Source organism: Salvelinus fontinalis, chromosome 6 (genome assembly GCF_029448725.1).
Source record: "Salvelinus fontinalis isolate EN_2023a chromosome 6, ASM2944872v1, whole genome shotgun sequence".
NCBI classification, from domain to species: Eukaryota; Metazoa; Chordata; class Actinopteri; order Salmoniformes; family Salmonidae; genus Salvelinus; species Salvelinus fontinalis.
Genome location: NC_074670.1, coordinates 76,450,843 through 76,476,610, shown reverse-complemented (window position 1 = coordinate 76,476,610; position 25,768 = coordinate 76,450,843). Strand labels below are relative to the sequence as shown.

Genomic DNA, 25,768 nt, shown 5'->3' with positions numbered 1-25,768 from the left:
GACACTAAAACAAACATGGCGAGTATAAGGACAGGAGAACACACAACACATCGTGTCCCAACATCTGCAAAATTATTGTCACCGTTTCTCATATCATTGTTCACAACCCACTCATACTCCTACATGAATCTCATTTCTAGCTGTATGCCATGTGTACAGAAACATGAATCCTATATATACACTGTATATCTGTAGCTCAATGTTGTATATCTGTAGCTCAGTGTTGCTTCCTAAGTGGACAGTTTGATTTCACAGAAGTGTGATTGACTTGGAGTTACATTGTGTTGTTTAAGTGTTCCCTTTATTTTTTTGAGCAGTGTATATAGTGTGCACCTGTGTGCAATCTAAGTGTCACATGATCTGTCACATGATCTCAGTATATATACACCTGTTCTGAAAGGCCCCAGAGTCTCCAACACCACTGAGCAATGGGCACCACCAAGCAAGCGGCACCATGAAGACCAAGGAGCTCTCCAAACAGGTCAGGGACAAAGTTGTGGAGAAGTACCGATCAGGGTTGGGATATAAAAAAATATCCGAAACTTTGAACATCCCACGGAGCACCATTAAATCCATTTTTTTTATTTTATGGAAATAATATGGCACCACAACAAACCTGCCAAGAGAGGGCCACCCACCAAAACTCATAGACCAGGCGAGGGCATTAATCAGAGCGGCAACAAAGAGACCAAAGATAACCCTGAAGGAGCTGCAAAGCTCCACAGCGGAGATTGGAGTATCTGTCCATAGGATCACTTTAAGCCGTACACTCCAGCTGGGCTTTACGGAAGAGTGGGCAAAAAAAATTAAGCAAACATGTTCGGTGTTTGCCAAAAGGCATGTGGGAGACTCCTCAAACATATGGAAGAAGGTACTCTGGCCAGATGAGACTAAAATTGAGCTTTTTGGCCATCAAGGAAAATGCAATGTCTGGAGCAAACCCAACACCTCTCATCACCCCGAGAACAACATCCCCACAGTGAAGCATGGTGGTGGCAGCATCATGCTGTGGGGATGTTTGTTCCATTGGCAGGGACTGGGAAACTGGTCAGAATTTAAGGAATGATGGATGGCGCTAAATACAGGGAAATTCTTGAGGGAAACCTGTTTCAGTCTTCCAGAGATTTGAGACCGGGACGGAGGTTCACCTTCCAGCAGGACAATGACAATAAGCATACTGCTAATAAAACACTGAGTGGTTTAAGGGGAAACATTTAAATGTCTTGGAATGGCCTAGTCAAAGCCCAGACCTCAATCCAATTGAGACTCTGTGGTATGACTTAAAGATTGCTGTACACCAGCGGAACCCATCCAACTTGAAGGAGCTGGAGCAGTTTTGCCTTGAAGAATGGGCAAAAATCCCAGTGGCTAGATGTGCCAAGCTTATAGAGAGACATACCCCAAGAGACTTGCAGCTGTAATTGCTGCAAAAAGTGGCTCTACAGAGTATTAACTTTTTTTTTGGGGGGGGGGGGGGGGGGGGGGGGTAGTTATGCATGCGAGGTTTCATTTTTTTTGGTCTTATTTCTTGTTTGTTTCACAAGAAAAAATATTTAGCATCTTCAAAGTGGTAGGCATGTTGTGTACATCAAATGACACGAACCCCCCAAAAATCCATTTTAATTACAGGTTAAGGCAACAAAACAGGAAAAATGCCAATGGGGTGAATACTTTCGCAAGCCACTGCAGCTGTATGCCAAGTGTACAGAAACTGAAACATGAATCTCATATGTACTGAGCTCCAGACCACCAGGAGGCAGCATTGAGCTCCAGACCACCAGGAGGCAGCATTGAGCTCCAGACCACCAGGAGGCAGCATTGAGCTACAGACCACCAGGAGGCAGCATTGAGCTACAGACCACCAGGAGGCAGCATTGAGCTCCAGACCACCAGGAGGCAGCATTGAGCTCCAGACCACCAGGAGGCAGCATTGAGCTACAGACCACCAGGAGGCAGCATTGAGCTACAGACCACCAGGAGCCAGCATTTTTTTTGTTATGTCTTAAAGGGGCAGTGTTTTTGAGACAGGCTTGAATAAGTTAAGTAGCCAATAGGCAGAGGGTAGCATAATTTGTCTGATTCTCTGTAAAAATGGTATGAGAATAATAATGAATTTTATTTTGTAAAGTGGTTTATTGCAAAAAAACAAATTTTCAGTCACCTTCTTGTCTGAAGGACAAGTGGATAAACAAGTGAATGTCAAGCCCTGCATGATCTTTCCCAAAGTCTCATGGAATGTAGGCCTACATTGAACACCACACATTAGCTGCTACTGCAGGCTGAACCATAGCTGTTCTATTCAAACAGTTCTTGTGCTGACGTTGCTTCCAGAGACAGTTTGGAACTCGGTAGTGAGTGTTGCAACCAAGGACAGACGATTTGTTACACGCAAGATGCTTCAACACTCGGTGGTCTCATTCTGTGAGCTTGTGTGGCCTACCACTTCATGGCTGAGCCATTGTTACTCCTAGACGTTTCCACTTCACAATAACAACACTTACGGTTGAGCGGGGCAGCTCTAGCAGGGCAGAAATTTGACAAACTGACTTGTTGGAAAGGTGGCATCCTATGACGGTGCCACGTTGAAAGTCACTGAGCTCTTTAGTAAGGCCATTCTACTGCCAATGTTTGTCTACGGAGATTGCATGGCCCTGTGCTCGATTGTATGCACCTTTCAGCAACGAGTGTGACTGAAATAGTCGAATCAACTAATGTGAAGAGGTGTTCACATACTTTAGTATATATAGTGTATTAATATATATATATTTTTTATTATATATATAAAGGAAGAGAAGCTTAGGCCAGCCCTAAAGTGACAGAGCCATGCTTCCCGACATCCACATTCATTTCTTTGTACAGTGCTTTCAGAAATTATTTTTCTCACAATACCCCATAAAGACATAGTGAAAAGAAAATTTGAGAAATGTTTGCAAATGTATTGAAAATTAAATACAGAAATATCTCATTTTCATAAGTACTCACACCCCTGAGTCAATACTTTGTAGAAGCCCCTGCGGCAGCGATTACAGCTGTGCGTCTTTCTGGGTCTCTAAGAGCTTTCCACACCTGAATTGTGTAACATTTGCCCATTATTCTTTTCAAAATGCTTCAAGCTCTGTCAAATTGGTTGTTGATCATTGCTAGACAACCATTTTCAGGGTCTTGCTATAGATTTTCAAAACTCGCTGTTTGTTACCTATACATGGTCACTCTACCTACATGTACAAATGACCTTGACTAACCTGTAGCCCCGCACATTGACTCAGTACCGGTACCCCCTGTATATAGCCTCCACATTGACTCTGTACCGGTACCCCCTGTATATAGACTCCACATTGACTCCGTACCGGTACCCCCTGTATATAGCCCGCACATTGACTCAGTACCGGTACCCCCTGTATATAGCCTCCATATTGACTCTGTACCGGTACCCCCTGTATATAGCCTCCACATTGACTCCGTACCGGTACCCCCTGTATATAGCCCGCACATTGACTCAGTACCGGTACCCCCTGTATATAGCCCGCACATTGACTCAGTACCGGTGCCCCCTGTATATAGCCTCCTCATTGACTCTGTACCGGTACCCCCTGTATATAGCCTCGCTATTGTTTTTTTATGGTATATATATATTTTCTTTGAGTGTATTTAGTAAATATTTTCTTAGCTATTATTTTTCTTAAAACTGCATTGTTGGTTAAAACCTGTTGAGGACAGAGGGCGCTGTTTTCACTTTGGGGGAAAATCGTGCCCAATTTAAACGGCCTCGTACTCAATTCTTGCTCGTACAATATGCATATTATTATTACTATTGGATAGAAAATACTCTAGTTTCTAAAACCGTTTGAATTATATCTGTGAGTAAAACAGAACTCATTTTGCAGCAAACTTCCTGACAGGAAGTGGAAAATCTGAAATCGATGCTCTGTTCTAGGGCCTGCCCATTAATGTCCTTGATATTTATTAGTATAGATGCGCTTCATACGTCTTCCACTAGATGTCGACAGGCAGTGAGAGAAGAAATGAAGTGTATAACTTGATCTGGGGTTGAATAAAAGCTCTCGGCATGACGTGTCACCAGTTTCCTGTTTTCTGGAGAGCGCGTGAAGGGACCTGGTTTTGCATTCTGATAAGCTGTCGTTATGGACGACTAATATCTCCGGCTTTGATTTTATTTGATACATGTGACAATATCATCGTAAAGTATGTTTTTTCAATATAGTTTTATTCGATTATTGAAATTTATTCGGGACGTTAGGCGTGTTGCGTTGTGTGCATTTGTTCAGGAAGGAGAGCTTCGCGCTACTTTGCTAGCTTTCTGTGCTAATTGACTGGAGAAGAGGACATTCTAAATCCAAACAACGATTGTTCCGACAAAGGACCCCTTGTACAACATTCTGATGAAAGATCATCAAAAGTAGGACCCATTTTATGATGCTATTTCATATATCTGTCGAACATGTTGTACTAGTCGTTTGCGCCCAGATTTTGGGTACTCTCTCGCTATACCTAAGCTGGATGTCGTAATGAAGTTATTTTTAGAATTCTAACACGGCGATTGTATTAAGAACTAGTGTATCTATCATTTCCTATACAACATGTATTTTCTAGTAACGTTTATGAATAGTTATTTGGTCAGAATAGTTGGAGTGTCATAAAAATATCTGCATATTCTGGGAAAAAGCTGCTACGTTAGCACAATGTATAACCACTGATTTCAGCTTTAAATATGCACATTTTCGAACAAAACATAAGTGTATATATAACCGGATGTTATAGGACTGTCATCTGATGAAGGTTTATGAAGGTTAGTGAAAATTAATATATTTTGCTGGTTTATTCCCTATCGCTAACGTGCCTATTGCTATCGCTAACGTGCCTTGATGAATGAATGCGGTAGTGTGGTAGGCTATTGTAGTAAGCTAATATAATGCTATATTGTGTTTTCGCTGTAAAACACTTTAAAAAAATCGGAAATATTGGCTGGATTCACAAGATGTTTGTCTTTAATTTGCTGTACACCATCGATTTTTCAGAAATGTTTTATGATGAGTATTTAGGTATTTGACGTTGGTGTCTGTAATTACTCTGGCTGCTTCGGTTCTATTTCTGACGGTAGCTGTGATGGTAGCTGCAATGTAAAACTGATTGATACCTCAAATATGCAAATTTTTCGAACAAAACATAGATTTATTGTATAACATGTTATAAGACTGTCATCTGATGAAGTTGTTTCTTGGTTAGTTTGGTTGGTTCTTGGTTAGTTAGGTTGGCTTTGTGCATGCTACCTGTGCTGTGAAAAATGTCTGTCCTTTTTTGTATTTAGTGGTGAGCTAACATAAATATATGTGGTGTTTTCGCTGTAAAACATTTTAAAAATTGGACATGTTGACTGGATTCACAAGATGTGTATCTTTCATTTGCTCTATTGCACTTGTTAATGTTTGAAAGTTAAATATTTAAAAAAAATATCTTTTGAATTTCACGCTCTGCCTTTTCAGTGGAATGTGGGAGGAGTTCCGCTAGCGGAACGCCAGAGCCAGACAGGTTAAATAACTGGTTTAGATGATTAAATAGGCCTACAATAATAATAATGATGATAATATAAATGATAACAAATATACGAAAAATAAATAAATAAAAGTTAGAAAATTGAAGAAGTCAAATGTGTACCTCGTGCATGGAGTCAAGAAGCTTGGTGAGCTGGTAGAAGCGTTGCCAGTTCTGGCTGGAGTTTTCCTCCCTCTTGACGATGGCCTTCCCCAACTCCTTGATGTAGGACATCCTGATCTCATCAAACACTGCCTGACTCTTCAGACCATCCTTTGGCACTGCGGGGGACGGGACAACAAAATACATCAACCTCTGTGTGTCTTACCCGAGACCATCCTTTGGCACTGCGGGGGACGGGACAACAAAATACATCAACCTCTGTGTGTCTTACTCGAGACCATCCTTTGGCACTGCGGGGGACGGGACAACAAAATACATCAACCTCTGTGTGTCTTACTCGAGACCATCCTTTGGCACCAAAGGGAAACATAACAAGAAATGTGTTCAATAACCCAGTAAATGAGAACTTGTTCTCAACCAGCCTACCTGGTTAAAAAAAGGTGAGATTTTTTTTATAATATATTTTTTAAAGTCCTGCCTATGCACTTCCCCTTCTATTATATGTTGAAAATGTAGAGTGAAAATACAATAAGATGAAATAAGAAACTTTTCTTTTGACATCCCAATGCTATGATCAACAACAACAAATAACAGTAAAAACCCAGGAACACACAGTCATCAATCAGGAAATAGTTTGGCATATTATTATGGACTCAAGTGTGAAAGGTCAAAGTAAACGTGGGGCTGAGACTCACCGGTGCTGAGCAGCAGCAGAACCTTCATACACAGATACTCGTCATGAGACACCTGCAGTCTGACAAACTCACTGGAGATCTTCAACATCTGTTCACACTGGTCTGCCATGTAGGGCAGCTTCATACGGTCCCTGATGAGGAGAGAGACAGGTATGTTAGTGATGATGTCACACTGGTCTGCCATGTAGGGCAGCTTCATACGGTCCCTGATGAGGAGAGAGACAGGTATGTTAGTGATGATGTCACACTGGTCTGCCATGTAGGGCAGCTTCATACGGTCCCTGATGAGGAGAGAGACAGGTATGTTAGTGATGATGTCACACTGGTCTGCCATGTAGGGCAGCTTCATACGGTCCCTGATGAGGAGAGAGAGACAGGTATGTTAGGGATTAGACAGACAGTCCAAAACATATTAAAGACAGATACTGGAGAGACAGACAGAAACAGATAATGGAGAGAGAAACAGACAAAGACAGATTGAAGACAGGGACAGATTGAAGACATACTGGAGAGAGAGAGCGACAGACAGACAGAGACTAAGACAGATTGAAGACAGATACTAGAGAGAGACAGACAGATAAAGACTAAGACCGATTGAAGACAGATACTGGACAGAGAGAGAGACAGGGACAGATTGAAGACAGATACTGGAGAGAGAGAGAGAGACAAAGAGACATACTGGTTGATGACGAGGTCTGGAGCGAAGCAGAGCATGTTCCCGTCACACTGTTGGTAGGACCTCCAGCCCAGGCCGAAGGACATGAGGAACAACCAGGAACACTGCAGCAGAGTCATCTGGTCGTCCAGGTGAAGGTCCCGGAACCCTGCAGGGGAAGATAACAGAACACTGAATGACTAAAGGTTCCATTTCCCTGATGATACTGTAGTACTGCTGTCTATGGTAGGTACTGTGCAGGTTTCCAACAGTGTATTTTAGAGACAGTAGTACCTGGCAGGGCCTTGGCCCACTTCACGGCTGATACCACCTGTCGTCCCCCCAGCCTGTTGAGGGTGGTCATGATGCGTGTGGAGGTGTCTGGCAGGGTGCCGTCGTAGCCAGAGTAGATGGTGTCTGGCTCGATGGCCTTTAGTAGAGACAGCATGGTGGGGGTGAGCTGGGGCATGGACTTGGGGACCAGCGACCTGGCCTCTGGGAGAGGACGGGGGGTCAGCTCGGCCATGGTGGGCTGCTGCACCCCCTTTAAACGGTTCAGCTTCTTGGTTTTACGAGCTGTGGCGAAGGAGAGAGGAAGGGAAGCGGTAGATTGAGTGACCATGATCTCAAAAACAAGTCAAACTAATATATCTACTTGTATCTGGTTTTTGAGGTTGTAGTAGCTTGTAGTCAGACTGAGTTGTACAACAATTTACATCAAAACTAGAATCTGCACTATAAAACAAGGTAAAACAGTTAATCTTAACCAACTGTTCTACTGTGTGTTTTTTCACGTTATTTGTAACTTATTTTGTTTATAATGTTTCTGCCACCATCTATTATGACCGGAAAGAGCTTCTGGATATCAGAACAGCGATTACTCACCTCGTACTGGACAAAGATTTTTTCTTTAACAAGTCTTACGCAAAGGATTTACTTCAGAAACCGGACAAGGCCCAAGTCCCCGTTATTTGCATGAAGAAGAGACGGAGATATAGGGGTCTTAGGTCGGCGTGCCTTGTAAGAATCCGACGGCGAGCGGGAAACCCGCCTCTACCATCAGTCCTATTAGCCAACGTACGATCATTGGATAATAAACTGGATGAGCTCTGAATAAGTCTATACTACCAATGGGACATTAAACTGTACTATATTGTGTTTCACCGAGTCGTGGCTGAACGATGACATGGATAACATACAGCTGGCTGGGTTTACGCTGCATCGGCAAGACAGAACAGCTGCCTCCGGTAAGACAAGCGGTGGGGGTCTGTGTCTACTTGTAAATAACAGCTGGTGCGCAATGTCTAATATTAAAGAAGTCTCGAGGTAGTCCTCGCCTGAGGTAGACTACCTCGATAAGCTGTAGACCACACAATCTATCAAGAGTTTATCTATATTTTTCATAGCCGTCTATTTACCACCACAAACCGATCCTGGCACTAAGACCGCACCCAACGAGCTGTATACGGCCATAAGCAAACAAGAAAATGCTCATCCAAAAGCGGCGCTCCTAGTGGCCAGGGACTTTAATGCAGGCAAACTTAAATCCATTTGACCTAATTTCTACCAGCATGTTAAATGTGCAACCAGAGAAAAATAACTCTAGAACACCTTTCCTCCACACACAGAGAGACGTGCAAAGCTCTCCCTCGCCCTCCATTTGGCAAATCTGACCACAATTCTATCCTCCTGATTCCTGCTTACAAGCAAAAAACTAAAGCAGGAAGTACCAGTCAATAAGGAAGTGGTCAGATGACACAGACGCTAAGCTACAGGACTGTTTTGCTAGCACAGACTGGAATATGTTCTGGGATTCGTCCGATGTCATTGAGGAGTACACCACATCAGTCATTGGCTTCATCAATAAGTGCATCGATGACGTCGTCCCCACAGTGACCGTAAATACATGCCATAGATTACAGGCAACATCCGCACTGAGCTAAAGGCTAGAACTGCCTCTTTCAAGGAGTAGGACTCTAACCCGGACGCTTATAGGAAATCCCGCTATGCCCTCCAACGAACCATCAAACAGGCAAAGCATCAATACAGGATTAAGATTGAATCCTACTACACTGGCTCTGATGCACGTCGGGTGTGGCAGGGCTTGCAAACTTTTACAGATTACAAAAGGGAAGCACAGCCGCGAGCTGCCCAGTGACACAAGCCTACCAGACGAGCTAAGAAACATTAATTTGTTGGAAATAACTAATTGTTTGCATAGTCAACTTACACACATCACTGACATACACATTTACCCCACCAGACATGCCACCAGGGGTCTTTTCACAGTCCCCAGGTCAAGAACAAATTCAAGTAAACATACAGTATTATACAGAACCATGAATGCATGGAACTCCCTTCCATCTAATATAAATATATATATGCAGCGTAAGTGAACAGTAAAACCTGGTTTCATAAAACAAATAAAGCAACACCTCACAACGCCTCTCCACCATGTGACCTACTGGTTGTGTGTATGAACTGACATGTGACCTACTGGTTGTGTGTAAGAACTGACATGTGACCTACTGGTTGTGTGTAAGAACTGACATGTGATCTACTGGTTGTGTGTATGAACTGACATGTGACCTACTGGTTGTGTGTATGAACTGACATGTGACCTACTGGTTGTGTGTATGAACTGACATGTGACCTACTGGTTGTGTGTATGAACTGACATGTGACCTACTGGTTGTGTGTATGAACTGACATGTGACCTACTGGTTGTGTGTATGAACTGACATGTGACCTACTGGTTGTGTGTATGAACTGACATGTGACCTACTGGTTGTGTGTATGAACTGACATGTGACCTACTGGTTGTGTGTATGAACTGACATGTGACCTACATGTTGAGTGTATGAACTGACATGTGACCTACTGGTTGTGTGTATGAACTGACATGTGACCTACTGGTTGTGTGTATGAACTGACATGTGACCTACATGTTGAGTGTATGAACTGACATGTGACCTACTGGTTGTGTGTATGAACTGACATGTGACCTACTGGTTGTGTGTATGAACTGACATGTGACCTACTGGTTGCGTGTATGAACTGACATGTGACCTACTGGTTGTGTGTATGAACTGACATGTGACCTACTTGTTGAGTGTATGAACTGACATGTATGTGGAACTGATACACTATATGTTCATGTTTTTAAATGTATGTAAATTGTAAAGTCTTTTGTCTGTAATGTATTTTCCGTTATGTGTCAGACTCCAGTAAGACTAGCTGTCGCCATCGGCGTCGACTCATGAGGATCCTAATAAATCAAAATCATCGCTGCCATGAGACAATAAGACAAGGTAAAAGAGTGTACCTTCCAGGTTCATCCCTGCCATGAGACAATAAAACAAGGTAAAAGAGTGTACCTTCCAGGTTCATCCCTGCCATGAGACAATAAAACAAGGTAAAAGAGTGTACCTTCTAGGTTCATCCCTGCCATGAGACAATAAAACAAGGTAAAAGAGTGTACCTTCCAGGTTCATCCCTGTCATGAGACAATAAAACAAGGTAAAAGAGTGTAACTTCCAGGTTCATCCCTGCCATGAGACAATAAAACAAGGTAAAAGAGTGTACCTTCCAGGTTCATCCCTGCCATGAGACAATAAAACAAGGTAAAAGAGTGTACCTTCCAGGTTCATCCCTGCCATGAGACAATAAAACAAGGTAAAAGAGTGTACCTTCCAGGTTCATCCCTGTCATGAGACAATAAAACAAGGTAAAAGAGTGTACCTTCCAGGTTCATCCCTGTCATGAGACAATAAAACAAGGTAAAAGAGTGTACCTTCCAGGTTCATCCCTGCCATGAGACAATAAAACAAGGTAAAAGAGTGTACCTTCCAGGTTCATCCCTGTCATGAGACAATAAGACAAGGTAAAAGAGTGTACCTTCTAGGTTCATCCCTGCCATGAGACAATAAAACAAGGTAAAAGAGTGTACCTTCCAGGTTCATCCCTGCCATGAGACAATAAAACAAGGTAAAAGAGTGTACCTTCCAGGTTCATCCCTGTCATGAGACAATAAAACAAGGTAAAAGAGTGTAACTTCCAGGTTCATCCCTGCCATGAGACAATAAAACAAGGTAAAAGAGTGTACCTTCCAGGTTCATCCCTGCCATGAGACAATAAAACAAGGTAAAAGAGTGTACCTTCCAGGTTCATCCCTGTCATGAGACAATAAAACAAGGTAAAAGAGTGTACCTTCCAGGTTCATCCCTGCCATGAGACAATAAAACAAGGTAAAAGAGTGTACCTTCCAGGTTCATCCCTGCCATGAGACAATAAAACAAGGTAAAAGAGTGTACCTTCCAGGTTCATCCCTGTCATGAGACAATAAGACAAGGTAAAAGAGTGTACCTTCCAGGTTCATCCCTGCCATGAGACAATAAAACAAGGTAAAAGAGTGTACCTTCCAGGTTCATCCCTGCCATGAGACAATAAAACAAGGTAAAAGAGTGTACCTTCTAGGTTCATCCCTGCCATGAGACACTTGCGGAAGCGGCAGGCTGGACAGTTCTTCCTCCTGATCTTATCGATGATGCAGTCGTTCCTCCCAGCACACAGGTAGTTGTGTTGCCCTGAGAGACAAGAAAAAAATCATTTAAAATGACAAAAGAAATGTAACAAAGTACTATATTCTTAACAGCATTTCCCCCCCTTGCATCATACTGGACCAGCAAACCTTCCACTGGCAAATAAAATGTCTGCATTTTCTTTATAACAACAGGCAACAACAACCAGTACAGTATCATTTATGATATGCATACCGAACACCATTCCATGCCACCAAAGGTGTACCAGTATCAGTTGTCCTACCATCTCACCATCCTTTTGGGGCTCCTGAGTGGCGCAGCAGTCTAAGGCACTGCATCTCAGTGCTAGAGGTTTCACTACAGACCTGGTTCAATTCCAGGCTGTATCACAACCGGCCGTGATTGGGAGTCCCATAGAGCGGCGCACTGTCATTGTAAATAAGAATTTTGTTCTTAATTGACTTGTCTAGTTAAATAAAGGTTAAATAAAACATTATACATTTCCTGGATGGCATTGAGCTCTGGGCTGTACTGGGCTGTCCACACCAATATCTGTAGCGCTTTGTGGTCAAGAGCGGTGCAATTGCCATACCAAGCTGTGATGCAGCCAGTGAGGACGCTCTCGATGGTGCAGCTGTAGACATTTTTGAGGATCTGAGGGCCCATGCCAAATCTTTTCAGCCTCTTGAAGGGGAAGAGGCGATGCCATTCCCTCTTCACGACTGTGCGGGTGCGGGTGGACCATGTTAAGTCCTTAGTGATGTGGACGCCAAGGAACTTAAAGCTATCGACCTGCTCCAAAACAGCCCTGTTGATGTGCATGGGGACGTGCTCTCCCTTCTTTCTCCTATAGTCTACGATCAGATCCTTGATCTTACTGACGTTGAGGGAGAGGTTGATGTCCTGGCACCACCCTGCCTAGTCTCAGACCTCCTACCTGTAAGCAGACTGATTGCTGTCAACGATTTGGATTTTTTTGTCACTGGCCTACACAAATTTTTAAAATCCTACCTTGCCAGTATCTACCGTAAACAAACATCATTCCATGACAGCACAGTACAAGGTGTCTTACCGTCTCAGTCCTTGCCACAGGCAAGTATGATGATACATAAACCACACATAATTTCATGACAGCACAGTACAAGGTGTCTTACCGTCTCAGTCCTTGCCACAGGCAAGCATGATGATACATAAACCACACATCATTTCATGACATCACCAGTGGTAGCCCAGTTCCAGATCCGTTTCTGCCTACTTGGCAAGATAGTAAAAACAGATCTGGGACCAGACCATATGAGTTGTCCTAGCATCTCACCCCTTGCCCCTGTACCTTCCACGGCTCTCTTGAAGAACACCTTGCAGCTTCCGCAGGTGAGCACCCCGTAGTGACAGCCAGACGCCTCATCTGAACACACCAGACAGATCTTATGGGTCGTCCCGGCCTTGCCCTGGGTTGTACACGACGCAGCGCCACCACCCTGCCTGGAGGTAGAACTGCATTGAGAGGAGAGCAGGGGAGAGAGGAGAGCAGGGGAGAGAGGAGAGCAGGGGAGAGAGGAGAGCAGGGGAGAGAGGAGAGCAGGGGAGAGAGGAGAGCAGGGGAGAGAGGAGAGCAGGGGAGAGAGGAGAGCAGGGAAGAGAGGAGAGCAGGGAAGAGAGGAGAGCAGGGAAGAGAGGAGAGCAGGGAAGAGAGGAGAGCAGGGAAGAGAGGAGAGCAGGGAAGAGAGGAGAGCAGGGAAGAGAGGAGAGCAGGGAAGAGAGGAGAGCAGGGAAGAGAGGAGAGCAGGGAAGAGAGGAGAGCAGGGGAGAAAGGAGAGCAGGGGAGAGAGGAGAGCAGGGGAGAGAGGAGAGCAGGGGAGAGAGGAGAGCAGTGAAGAGAGGAGAGCAGTGAAGAGAGGGGAGCAGTGAAGAGAGGGGAGCAGTGAAGAGAGGAGAGCAGGGAAGAGAGGAGAGCAGGGAAGAGAGGAGAGCAGGGAAGAGAGGAGAGCAGGGAAGAGAGGAGAGCAGGGGAGAGAGGAGAGCAGGGGAGAGAGGAGAGCAGGGGAGAGAGGAGAGCAGGGGAGAGAGGAGAGCAGGGGAGAGAGGAGAGCAGTGAAGAGAGGGGAGCAGTGAAGAGAGGAGAGCAGGGAAGAGAGGAGAGCAGGGAAGAGAGGAGAGCAGGGAAGAGAGGAGAGCAGGGAAGAGAGGGGAGCATGGAAGAGAGGGGAGCAGGGAAGAGAGGGGAGCAGGGAAGAGAGGGGAGCAGGGAAGAGAGGGGAGCAGGGAAGAGAGGAGAGCAGGGAAGAGAGGAGAGCAGGGAAGAGAGGAGAGCAGGGAAGAGAGGAGAGCAGGGGAGAGAGGAGAGCAGGGAAGAGAGGAGAGCAGGGAAGAGAGGGGAGAGGGGAGCAGGGAAGAGAGTGGAGCAGGGAAGACAGGAGAGCAGGGAAGAGAGGAGAGCAGAGAAGAGAGGAGAGCAGGGAAGAGAGGAGAGCAGGGAAGAGAGGAGAGCAGGGAAGAGGGGAGCAGGGAAGAGAGGGGAGCAGGGAAGAGAGGGGAGCAGAGAAGAGAGGAGAGCAGAGAAGAGAGGAGAGCAGGGAAGAGGGGAGAGCAGAGAAGAGAGGAGAGCAGGGAAGAGGGGAGCAGGGAAGAGAGGGGAGCAGGGAAGAGAGGAGAGCAGAGAAGAGAGGAGAGCAGGGAAGAGGGGAGCAGGGAAGAGAGGGGAGCAGGGAAGAGAGGGGAGCAGGGAAGAGAGGGGAGCAGGGAAGAGAGGGGAGCAGGGAAGAGAGGGGAGCAGGGAAGAGGGGAGCAGGGAAGAGGGGAGCAGGGAAGAGAGAGGAGAGCAGGGGAGAGAGGAGAGCAGGGAAGAGAGAGGAGAGCAGGGAAGAGAGAGGAGAGCAGGGAAGAGAGAGGAGAGCAGGGAAGAGAGAGGAGAGCAGGGAAGAGAGAGGAGAGCAGGGAAGAGAGGGGAGCAGGGAAGAGAGGGGAGCAGGGAGGAGAGCAGTGAAGAGAGGAGAGGAGGGAAGAGAGGGGGAGGAGGAGGAGGGACAGTCAGTAACAAGTGTAATTTTCTGAATGGATACAAAATAATAACTTTGCAACAAGTGCCAAATACACACTGATGATGATGCTCCTGGGATTCTGAAAACATTCCGACACTATTCCCACAGAGACAGAGCAGACTCTCTTAACTATGTACCAGCTCACCTAGAAGCATGTGGCCCTCTCACCTTTTGTGAGCTGGAACACTGTAACAGCAGGGGAACTCAACACATGTACTTCCCTCTGCTCTTGAAAAGCATCCCTTCTACATTTTCACAGCATGCCTAGGGTAATTTTAGTTTACAAACAACATGCATACACATATTCCAAACCAGGCAGGGGCTTTGGCACGTCTACTGTTACACTTCCTACAGTTGAGATCAGATCCACTACATTTACTCTGGAGTTTACAACAATACCTGTGTGCTCAGGTGAGCCTATTTTTTCTGAAATGTCCTACATTTCTCTTTAAGATCCAAAGAACAAACATATAAACTGCGGTTCAACCATTTCTTCTCTGGCCTCCACACCATCTAAAGTCCTGTGGTAGGATCACCATACCTGATGTCAGCAGGTAGCCTCGTGGTTCGAGCGTTGGGCCAGTAACCCGAAAGGTTGCTGGATCGGTCCCTGAGCTGACAAGGTAAAAATCTGTCCTTCTGCCCATGAACAAGGCAGTTAACCCACTGTTCCCCGGTAGGCCGTCATTGTAAATAAGAATTTGTTCTTTACTGACTTGCCTAGTTAAATAAAAAGGTTAAATAAAAAATGTCGTCATGAAGCATAACTGTTCCTAGAATCACAGTTCTTTGAATTCTATCTAAAGCACACAGAATGTTGTAGATAGAACTGTCATGAATTAGAGCTACCATGATCACTTTCTCTACATGTCAGAGAGGCCTGTCTGTTCTATATAATTAATTTCTATCTGATTTTGAAGGTTTCTCAACATGCTATCTGTCTGACCATGTCCTAGCTGTTTGAGGTGCCGTTTCCCACTAGGTGGAGCAGTTCCTTGCTACAGTAATGGGCTGCTACTTCCTCTGCTGTAGTCTCAGGTCCCCACCCCCCTCGTGTTGCTCCTGTTTACTGCTAAGCCCCAGCCAGCCACAGCAGGAGCAGCAGCTACGCCCACTGTAGTGAGACAGAGCAACACAGACTCAGAGCTGTACTGAGAGGAAATGGTTTACTGCGCCACAGCAGCAGCAAACCTCAACTGTCTGCCACAACACAAACATCTGGTCTATCTTCATCTGATCTGAGACTTTTAGAAGTCACCGGCTGCTTCTCAAACGACACTATTAGGAGACTGCTGCTGAGACAGAGCAGCACTCAGAGCATACAGTTACAACTACACCTCATTACCTACTGCTGCTGCTACTACTGCTGTTACTACTACTACTACTACTACTACTACTGCTGCTGTTACTACTACTACTACTAATACTGCTACTACTAATACTACTACTGCTGTTACTACTACTACTACTAATACTGCTACTACTAATACTACTACTACTACTGCTGTTACTACTACTACTACTACTAATACTGCTATGCACTGAGCTGGCCAACAAACCTGTCTGTCTGTCTACTTCCCATATATATTGCACCTTCTGCACCATGTTTGACCAGTAAGGCCACTATAGCACATGCGGAAAGTATTCAGACCCCTTGACTTTTTCAAAATGTTGTTACATTACAGCCTTATTCTAAAATTGATTCAATTGCTCCCCCCCCCCCACCCTCTCAATCTACACACATCCCCTAATGACAAACCAAAAACAGCTTTTAAGAAATGTCTGCAAATGTATTAAACATTTGAAATGAAAATATCACATTTAGATAAGTATTCAGACCCTTTACTCAGTACTTTGTTGAAGCACCTTTGGCACCAATCGAGCCTCGAGTCTTCTTGGGTATGAGGCTACAAGCTTGGCACACCTGTAATTGGGGACAATCTCCGATTCTTCTCTGCAAGCTCTGTCAGGATGGATGTGGAGCGTCGCTGCATAGCTATTTTTAGGTCTCTCCAGAGATGTTTGATCGGGTTCAAGTCTGGGCCACTCAAGGACATTCAGAGACTTGTCCGGAAGCCACTCCTGCGTTGCCTTGGCTGTGTGCTTAGGGTCGTTATCCTGTTGGAAGGTGAACCGTGGCCCCAGTCTGAGGTCCGGAGTGCTTTGGAGCAGGTTTTCATCTCTGTACTTTTCTCCGTTCATCTTCCCTTGAGCCTGACTAGTCTCCATGCCGCTGAAAAACATCCCCACATCATAATGCTGCCACCACCATGCTTCACCGTAGGGATGGTGCCAGGTTTCCTCCAGACATGACGCTTGGCATTCATGCAAAAGAGTTCAATCTTGCTTTCATCAATCCAGAGAATCTTGTTTCTCATGGTCTGAGAGTCTTTAGGTGCCGTTTGGCAAAACTCCAAGCAGGCTGTCATGTGCCTTTTACTCAGGAGTGGCTTCCGTCTGTCCACTCTACCATGAAGGCCTGATTGGTGGTGAGCTGCAGCGATGATTGTCCTTCTGGAAGGTTCTCCCATCTCCACACAGGAACTCTGGAGCTCACCTCCCTGACCAAGGCCCTTCTAACCCCATTGGTCAGTTTGGCAGGGCGGCCAGCTCTAGGAAGAGTCTTGGTGGTTCCAAACAGCTTTCATTTAAGAATGTGCCTCGACACAATCCTGTTCCGGAGCTCTACGGACAATTCCTTCGACCTCATGGCCTGATTTTCTTCTCTGACATGCACTGTCAACTGTGGGACCTTATATAGACAGGTGTGTGCCTTTCCAAATCATATCCAATCAATTGAATTCAACACAGGTGGACTCCAATCAAGTTGTAGAAACATCAAAGATGATCAATGGAAACAGGATGCACCTGTGCTCAAATTTCGAGTCTCATAGCAAAGGGTCTGAAAACATATGGTACCTTTTTTTAAATTTTATTTTATATAAATTTGCAAACATTTCTAAAAACCCGTTTTCGCCTTTATCATTAGGGGGTATTGTGTGTAGATGTATGAGGAGAAAAATACATTTGATCCATTTTAGAATAAGACTAACGTTTAAAAAAAAAAGTGTTACAAACCGAATGCAGAGTATATGGAGGTATCGTGAGCCATTTAAGACACAGGTCTCTGGTGGTTTAAGACAACAGCAAAACTCCCCAGACAGTCAAGATCAGAGTATTTCCATACTTAGCCAAGAGACATGGCTTGTAGACTGTAGAGTAGACCCAAGCCATCAAAGTGTAAAATAGTACCAGTTACATCAAGTGGAGGTAGGTTGTTACCATCATCGTTAGGGCCAACCCACTAAGCCAAGGGAGTCAGAATCGGTTGGGTCTGACGAGCAAAGGAATGACTTCAGTCCAGCAACACTCAACCAGTCAGCAGTATAAATAACCAGTCCAGCAACACTCAACCAGTCAGCAGCATAAATAGCCAGTCCAGCAACACTCAACCAGTCAGCAGCATAAATAGCCAGTCCAGCAACACTCAACCAGTCAGCAGCATAAATAACGAGTCCAGCAACACTCAACCGGTCAGCAGCATAAACAACCATCAAGGGTAGGGCGGAGTAGGGTCCGTCTGTCTGTATAGGTCTGTCTGACCCGGACCTTGTTCACACCATTACCCTTTACACACCGCTGAGCCAAACGGACAGATACTGGGCGGGCTGGATGAGCAGACGACCTGAACTCTGCTGCTGCCAGTCCCGACAACAACAGAGCCATCATGATCCTGCTCAGAGCCGCTGTGGTTCTGACCCCGACCGTGTGACACTTTTTTTTGACCCTTTACACAGTGCTGAGCCGACCTATACTGGGCGGGCCTGACTACGCATCCGCCACACCGCGGGCTTGACTACGCATCCGCCACACCGCGGGCCTGACTACGCATCCGCCACACCGCGGGCCTGACTACGCATCCGCCACACCGCGGGCCTGACTACGCATCCGCCACACCGCGGGCTTGACTACGCATCCGCCACACCGCGGGCTTGACTACGCATCCGCCACACCGCGGGCCTGACTACGCATCCGCCACACCGCGGGCCTGACTACGCATCCGCCACACCGCGGGCCTGACTACGCATCCGCCACACCGCGGGCTTGACTACGCATCCGCCACACCGCGGGCCTGACTACGCATCCGCCACACCGCGGGCCTGACTACGCATCCGCCACACCGCGGGCCTGACTACGCATCCGCCACACCGCGGGCCTGACTACGCATCCGCCACACCGCGGGCCTGACTACGCATCCGCCACACCGCGGGCCTGACTACGCATCCGCCACACCGCGGGCTTGACTACGCATCCGCCACACCGCGGGCCTGACTACGCATCCGCCACACCGCGGGCTTGACTACGCATCCGCCACACCGCGGGCCTGACTACGCATCCGCCACACCGCGGGCCTGACTACGCATCCGCCACACCGCGGGCTTGACTACGCATCCGCCACACCGCGGGCTTGACTACGCATCCGCCACACCGCGGGCTTGACTACGCATCCGCCACACCGCGGGCTTGACTACGCATCCGCCACACCGCGGGCTTGACTACGCACCCGCCACACCGCGGGCTTGACTACGCATCCGCCACACCGCGGGCTTGACTACGCATCCGCCACACCGCGGGCTTGACTACGCATCCGCCACACCGCGGGCCTGACTACGCATCCGCCACACCGCGGGCTTGACTACGCATCCGCCACACCGCGGGCCTGACTACGCATCCGCCACACCGCGGGCCTGACTACGCATCCGCCACACCGCGGGCCTGACTACGCATCCGCCACACCGCGGGCTTGACTACGCATCCGCCACACCGCGGGCCTGACTACGCATCCGCCACACCGCGGGCTTGACTACGCATCCGCCACACCGCGGGCTTGACTACGCATCCGCCACACCGCGGGCCTGACTACGCATCCGCCACACCGCGGGCTTGACTACGCATCCGCCACACCGCGGGCCTGACTACGCATCCGCCACACCGCGGGCCTGACTACGCATCCGCCACACCGCGGGCCTGACTACGCATCCGCCACACCGCGGGCTTGACTACGCATCCGCCACACCGCGGGCTTGACCGTGGCTATGTCCCAAACGGCACCTAAACAACCCTGAAAAACGTTTCATTTCTGGCTTCTCATCACTTGTGTTCCAAATAGGATACTATTTCCTATGGGTCCTCGTCACAAGTAGTGCACTGTATAGTAAATAGTATGCCATTTGGAACACATCCTATAAGAAGACAGAAATATGAAATGTGTTTTTCCGGGTTGGCAGCGCTACATAGATCAGGGTTGCATGACAAAGTGTGGAGACACATTTTCCTCTGTGAAAGCAAATGCTGCTAAGAGCAGAGCTTCAAGGCCACAGGAAGCTCTTACATTCCCTCACAGAGTTTTCTATAGGACAAGAAAGAGACGACGACAGAGGAAGTGAAACTCTTTCAAACTCCCTGCACCAAGCAAAAAATATGAGGCTAATTGTAACCAGACTTTCTGCAGTGTTCACTATGAGGTTTACTCTGTAAAGCCCTAAAGGCTTTACAGACGCTCCCCAACCTGTGGCTTTCTAATTCAGTGTCATTTAGTGTACCGTATACGCACAACCGCTGTGGAATTCTGAGAGTCCGGCAGCGTTTGGAACTGCTGATCTGCGGTGGAGAACGCTGAGTTAAATCTCAGCCTACGCTGCCCTTCAGTCAGTAGACTTGTTCTCCCCGACGGAGACATGGATCATCCCAGAGAACAGTGCTACTCCAGCTGCTCTCCCGTCATCCGACTACGTTTTCTCTCATAGTCCGAGAGCATCTGGTCGCCGTGGTGATGGCACAGGACTACTCATTTCTCCTGAGTGGAGATTTTCTCTATTCCCCCTCACTTACCTGTCCAGTGTACCGATTTGAATTCCATGTTGTAACTGTCACTTGTCAACTCAAAATTAACATCGCCATCTTTCGACCCACCAGGTGTCTTTAAAGAGTTCCCTTAAATGAGCTTGACCTTGATAAGCTATACTGAATAAAAATATAAACGCAACATGCAACAATTTCAAAGACTTTACTGAGTTACACTTCTTATGAGGAAATCAGTCAATTGAAATAAATTCATTAGGCCCTAATTTATGGATTACATATGACTTGTCACGACGTCGCCTGCTTGGGTAGTGCAAACCCCATCCCCCTCTCCCTGCCTCTCCCTTTCCTACCACAACCCATGCGGTGATCACAGAGAGATGTCGTAAATTCCTGAGAATCTCCTCATGGCCAAACAGTATTAAGAGAGGGTAAACTTCCAGGACAAAGGAATTCTCTTCCACCTCACAGAACTTGAGGTACGAACATGTTTCATATTCCTGCAAAAGTATAAAAGATCGGTGGGGAGTCCAGCTATTAACATGCCCATTGGCCACCACGTGGGAAACTCATGAGAGACTGTGGGACTACATTACCATACCGCTGTTTATATAATAACCTCAGATATGAGGTTTACACCTGTTTGTTGTATAAATTAATGAGTGAGTATGATACTGTTTGTATAATTGTGTAATATGATTTTGAACTGTTTAATGAAGAAAAATACAAATCCCTGTTGTATTTGAACTAAATCCAAGGACCGCCCTGAGCCAGTTGGGTCAGACATCCAAGGACCACCCCTTCCTGCTATCTGAATAAAAGTAAACTGAGAAATTACCATTAGACCATGTTTTCTCTCCATGGGGAGAACGAAGGTTAAGGTATCATTGCTGAATCTTTAACCATACCACGTGGTTAAACTCTTATACTAATAAGAACAAGTTTTGATATTGACTACTAGTCTGCAGCTAGGAATTCGGTATCATTGAACGCGAAGAAGGACAACTGCCGAAACATCCATTCTATAACGAATGTCACTCTGAACTATCCACAATAACTACGACAGAAGGAACTCCAACAAAACTACCTTCTCTCCAGCGATCAAGACGACACACACCGAGCGTAACTATATATATATTGAGATTGCAATTGTTCGCGAATGAGTGAGCGTTCATGTGTAAGGATTAGCATGTCAATTGTTATAAAGAGTATACTCTGTAGTGACTTCTGAATCGACCCCCCATTCTCCCTTTTGTCTAACGAGCCGCTATGCCGGTTCAGCCACTAGGGCATATTTCTCCCATTTCATGTAACCCTTTTTAAGTTTGTTTGTTTGTTTATGCATTTCTGTGAATTAATTAGTTAGTAATAAATAAGTGATTTAAGACAATTGATGTATGGATGACTCAGTGAAAACTGGGTTCGTGCAGATAATCAACAATTTCGACGTTTGGAATGAGACTAACGAGGTAAAGTAAATAAATCATTAATTAGAAGACTATTGATCAGATATGAAAATATCTGAAAGGTTATATTGGGAAATTATAACTTTGTAATCTAATAACTTTCCCTGGTGCCCTCGAATTCATAGTTAATTAGTTACGTTATTACTCAAGTGATAGCGTAATCCCTAATAACAGGAATCTTTGATAAAAACTATAAGTCTTCAATTTAACGATAGCAAAGACACGACAATGTGAATACAGATACGCATCTGCTGGTCAGAGATAAAAAAAAAAAATATATATATATCTTTTTTTTACGTAAGTAGGGTCGTGGATCAGAAAACCAGTCAGTATCTGGTGTGACCACCATTTGCCTCATTCCGTGTGACACATCTCCTTCGCATAGAGTTGATCAGGCTGTTGATTGTGGCCTGTGGAATGTTGACCCACTCCTCTTCAATGGTTGTGTGAAGTTGCTGGATATTGGCAGGAACTGGAACATGCTGTCGTACACGTCCATCCAGAGCATCCCAAACATGCTCAATGGGTAACATGTCTGGTGAGTATGCAGGCCATGGAAGAACTGGGACATTTTCATGTTCCAGGAATTGTGTCCAGATCCTTGAGACATGGGGCTGTGCATTATCATGCTGAAACATGAGGTGATGGCGGTGGATGAATGGCATGAAAATGGGCCTCAGGATCTCATCACGGTATCTCTGTACATTCAAATTGCCATTGATAAAATGCAAGTGTGTTTATTGTCCGTAGATTATGCATGTCCATACACCCAACCCCACCATGGGGCACTGTTCACAACGTTGACATTAGCAAACCGCTCATCCACACGACGCCATACAAACAGTCTGCCCGGTACAGTCGAAACCGGGTTTCATCTGTGAAGAGCACACTTCTCCAGCGTGCCAGTGGTCAGCGAAGGTGAGCATTTACCATTTGAAGTCGGTTACGTCACCAAACTGCAGTCAGGTCAAGACCCTGGTGTGGACGACGAGCACGCAGATGAACTTCCCTAAGATGGTTTCTAACAGTTTGTTCATAAATTCTTTGGTTGTGCAAATCCAGTTTCATCAGCTGTCCGGGTGGCTGGTCTCAGATGATCCTGCAGGTGAAGAAGCCGGATGTTGAGATCCTTGGCTGGCGTGGTTACACGTGGTCTACGGTTGTGAGGCCGGTTGGACATACTGACAAATGCTCTAAAACGACATTGGAGGCGGCTTATGGTAGAGAAAATCAAAGTATGTGGCAACAGCTCTGGTGGACATTCCTGCAGTCAACATGCCAATTGCACACTCCCTCAAAACTAGAGACATGTGTGGCATTGTGCTGTGACAAAAACTGCACATTTTAGAGTGGCCTTTTATTGTCCCCTTGGTATGCCACACCAGTCAGGTGGAAGGATTATCTTGGCAAAGGAGAAATGCTCACTGACAGGTATGTAAACAAAATTGCGCACAAACTGAGAGAAATAAGCTGTGTGTGCATATGGAAAATGTCTGAGATCTTTTATTTCAGCTCATGAAACATGGGAGCAACACTTTACATGTTTGGGTTTATATTTCTGTTCAGTATAATATCATGGCTCAACGCTCTTCGTACTGGGCTACTTCAACCTACTGAAGTCTACATTCGATTCATTTATTTTCAACTCTTTCATTCCCATCCTTGCCTATTTTGACCTCACTCATTCCCAGTCCCCTCCCACGGCAGACAATATGCTGGACCTCATCTTTACTAGAGGCTGTTCTCCTACTAATCTCACTGCAGCCCCCCTCCAGGTTTGTTCTATTAATCTCACTGCAGCCCCCCTCCAGGTCTCTGCTCTATTAATCTCACTGCAACCCCCCTCCAGGTCTCTGTTCTATTAATCTCACTGCAACCCCCCTCCAGGTCTCTGTTCTATTAATCTCACTGCAACCCTCCTCCAGGTCTCTGTTCTATTAATCTCACTGCAACCCCTCTCCAGGTCTCTGTTCTATTAATCTCACTGCAACCCTCCTCCAGGTCTCTGTTCTATTAATCTCACTGCAACCCCTCTCCAGGTCTCTGATCACTACTTTGTTGCATTTTCTGGCTCCCTTTCCTCCAACCCTAGCCACTCAGCCCCTACCCAGATGGTCATGCGTTGTCGCAGTCTTCGATCTCTCTCTCCTATCATCTCTGCCTTCTGCTAAATCCTTCTCCCTCCTGTCTCCTGACTCTGCCTCTTTCAGCCCTACTCTCCTGCCTTTCCGCATCCTATGACTCACACATTCTCCCCTTTCTTCCCGGTCGGCTTGGCCCTCCCCTCCTGCTCCATGGCTGAATGACTCATTGGGAGCTTACAGAACAGGGCTGAGGGCAGCTGAGCGAAAATGAAGAAAAACTAAACTAACCCTAACTTCCGGAGGACCCATCATCCTTTCACTCCCTCCTCTCTACCTTCTCTTCCTCGGTCTCCGCTGCTAAAGCTACTTTCTATCAGACTAAATGTCCTAACCATAGGAAACGCTTTTCCTTCCACCTTAATTCTTCACGCCCCCCCCCCCCCCTCCCTCTCGGCGGAAAACTTTGTTAACCCCTTTGAACAGAAATAGATGACATGTGCTTCTCATTCACTGAGCCTACTGAGTCCACTGGTCCCACTCACACAGAACCACCCTAACGCCTTGACCTCTTCCTCAAGATGAAATCCTGTGACTAGTGAGGTCTGGCCCGACAACCGGCCTGCTCAAACCTGTTTAATTATCATCTGAAACCATTTGCTTCTCCTGTTTTGAACGTCAAAGCTTTATTTTGTGATCTCCCAAAATAAATGGAATCTCTTTGACGAGACCTTCAGTCAGTGAATCAGGCTGCCTCCTTAGTAAGAGGAGGCTTTTTGCCATACATGCTTTCAAACTACAGTAAAACCCCTTAATTATGCCCTTACTAGAGGTCGACCGATTAATCAGCATGGCTGATTAATTAGGGCCATTTTCATAACAAATCGGTAATGGGCCTTTTTGGATGCCGATTATGGACGATTACATTGCAATCCACGAGGAAACTGCGTGGCAGGCTGACCACCTGTTACGAGAGAGCAGCGGCAAAAGAACCTTGCGACTGCAAGGACCCAAGATAAGTTGCTAGCTAAGATTAAACTTATCTTATAAAAAAACAATCAATCTTCACGTAATCACTAGTTAACTACACATGGTTGATGATATTACTAGTTTAACTAGCTTGTCCTGCGTTGCATATAATCAATGTGTTGTCTGTTAATTTATCATCAAATCACGACTTACTTCAACTTTGCCCAAAGGGTGATTTAACAAAAGCGCATTCGCGAAAAAATGTACCTAACCATAAACATCAATGCCTTTCTTAAAATCAATACACGAGTATTTTTTTTAAACCTGCATATTTAGTTAAAAGAAATTCATGTTAGCAGGCAATATTAACTAGGGAAATTATGTATTTTCTCTTGCGTTCATTGCAAGCAGAGTCAGGGTATATATTCAACAGTTTGGGCCACCTGGCTCATTGCAAACTAATTTGGCAGAATTTTACATAATTATGACATAGCATTGAAGGTTGTGCAATGTAACATCAATATTTAGACTTAGGGGGTTGCCACCTGTTCGATAAAATACGGAACGGTTTCGTATTTCACTGAAAGAATAATAAAAAATAAAAAAATAGTTCCCGGATTTGACCATATTAATGACCTACGGCTTGTATTTCTGTGTTTATTATATTATAATTAAGTCTATGATTTGATAGAGCAGTCTGACTGAGCGGTGGTAGGCAGCAGCAGGCTCGTAAGCATTCAAACAAACAGCACTTTACTGCGTTTGCCAGCAGCTCTTAGCAATGCTTG

General features: G+C 45.9%; 1 protein-coding gene across 3 annotated transcripts in view; it reads right to left on the bottom strand.

Annotated features, from left to right (window-relative positions):
- Positions 1–25,768, bottom strand: part of LOC129858450 (glucocorticoid receptor-like) — a 60,621-nt gene that overhangs the window by 3,935 nt on the left and 30,918 nt on the right. The window contains exons 2-7 of one of the 3 annotated variants that reach the window (XM_055927695.1): positions 12,880–13,058; positions 11,493–11,609; positions 7,318–7,599; positions 7,048–7,192; positions 6,369–6,499; positions 5,674–5,831 (exon numbers count right to left, since the gene is read on the bottom strand). In XM_055927695.1, coding sequence (XP_055783670.1) covers positions 5,674–5,831; positions 6,369–6,499; positions 7,048–7,192; positions 7,318–7,599; positions 11,493–11,609; positions 12,880–13,058 — 1,012 coding nt within the window. Of the gene's footprint in view, positions 1–5,673; positions 5,832–5,925; positions 5,964–6,368; positions 6,500–7,047; positions 7,193–7,317; positions 7,600–11,492; positions 11,610–12,879; positions 13,059–25,768 lie in introns of those variants that run through there. The other 2 variants (XM_055927697.1, XM_055927698.1) reach the window with 2 other exon arrangements.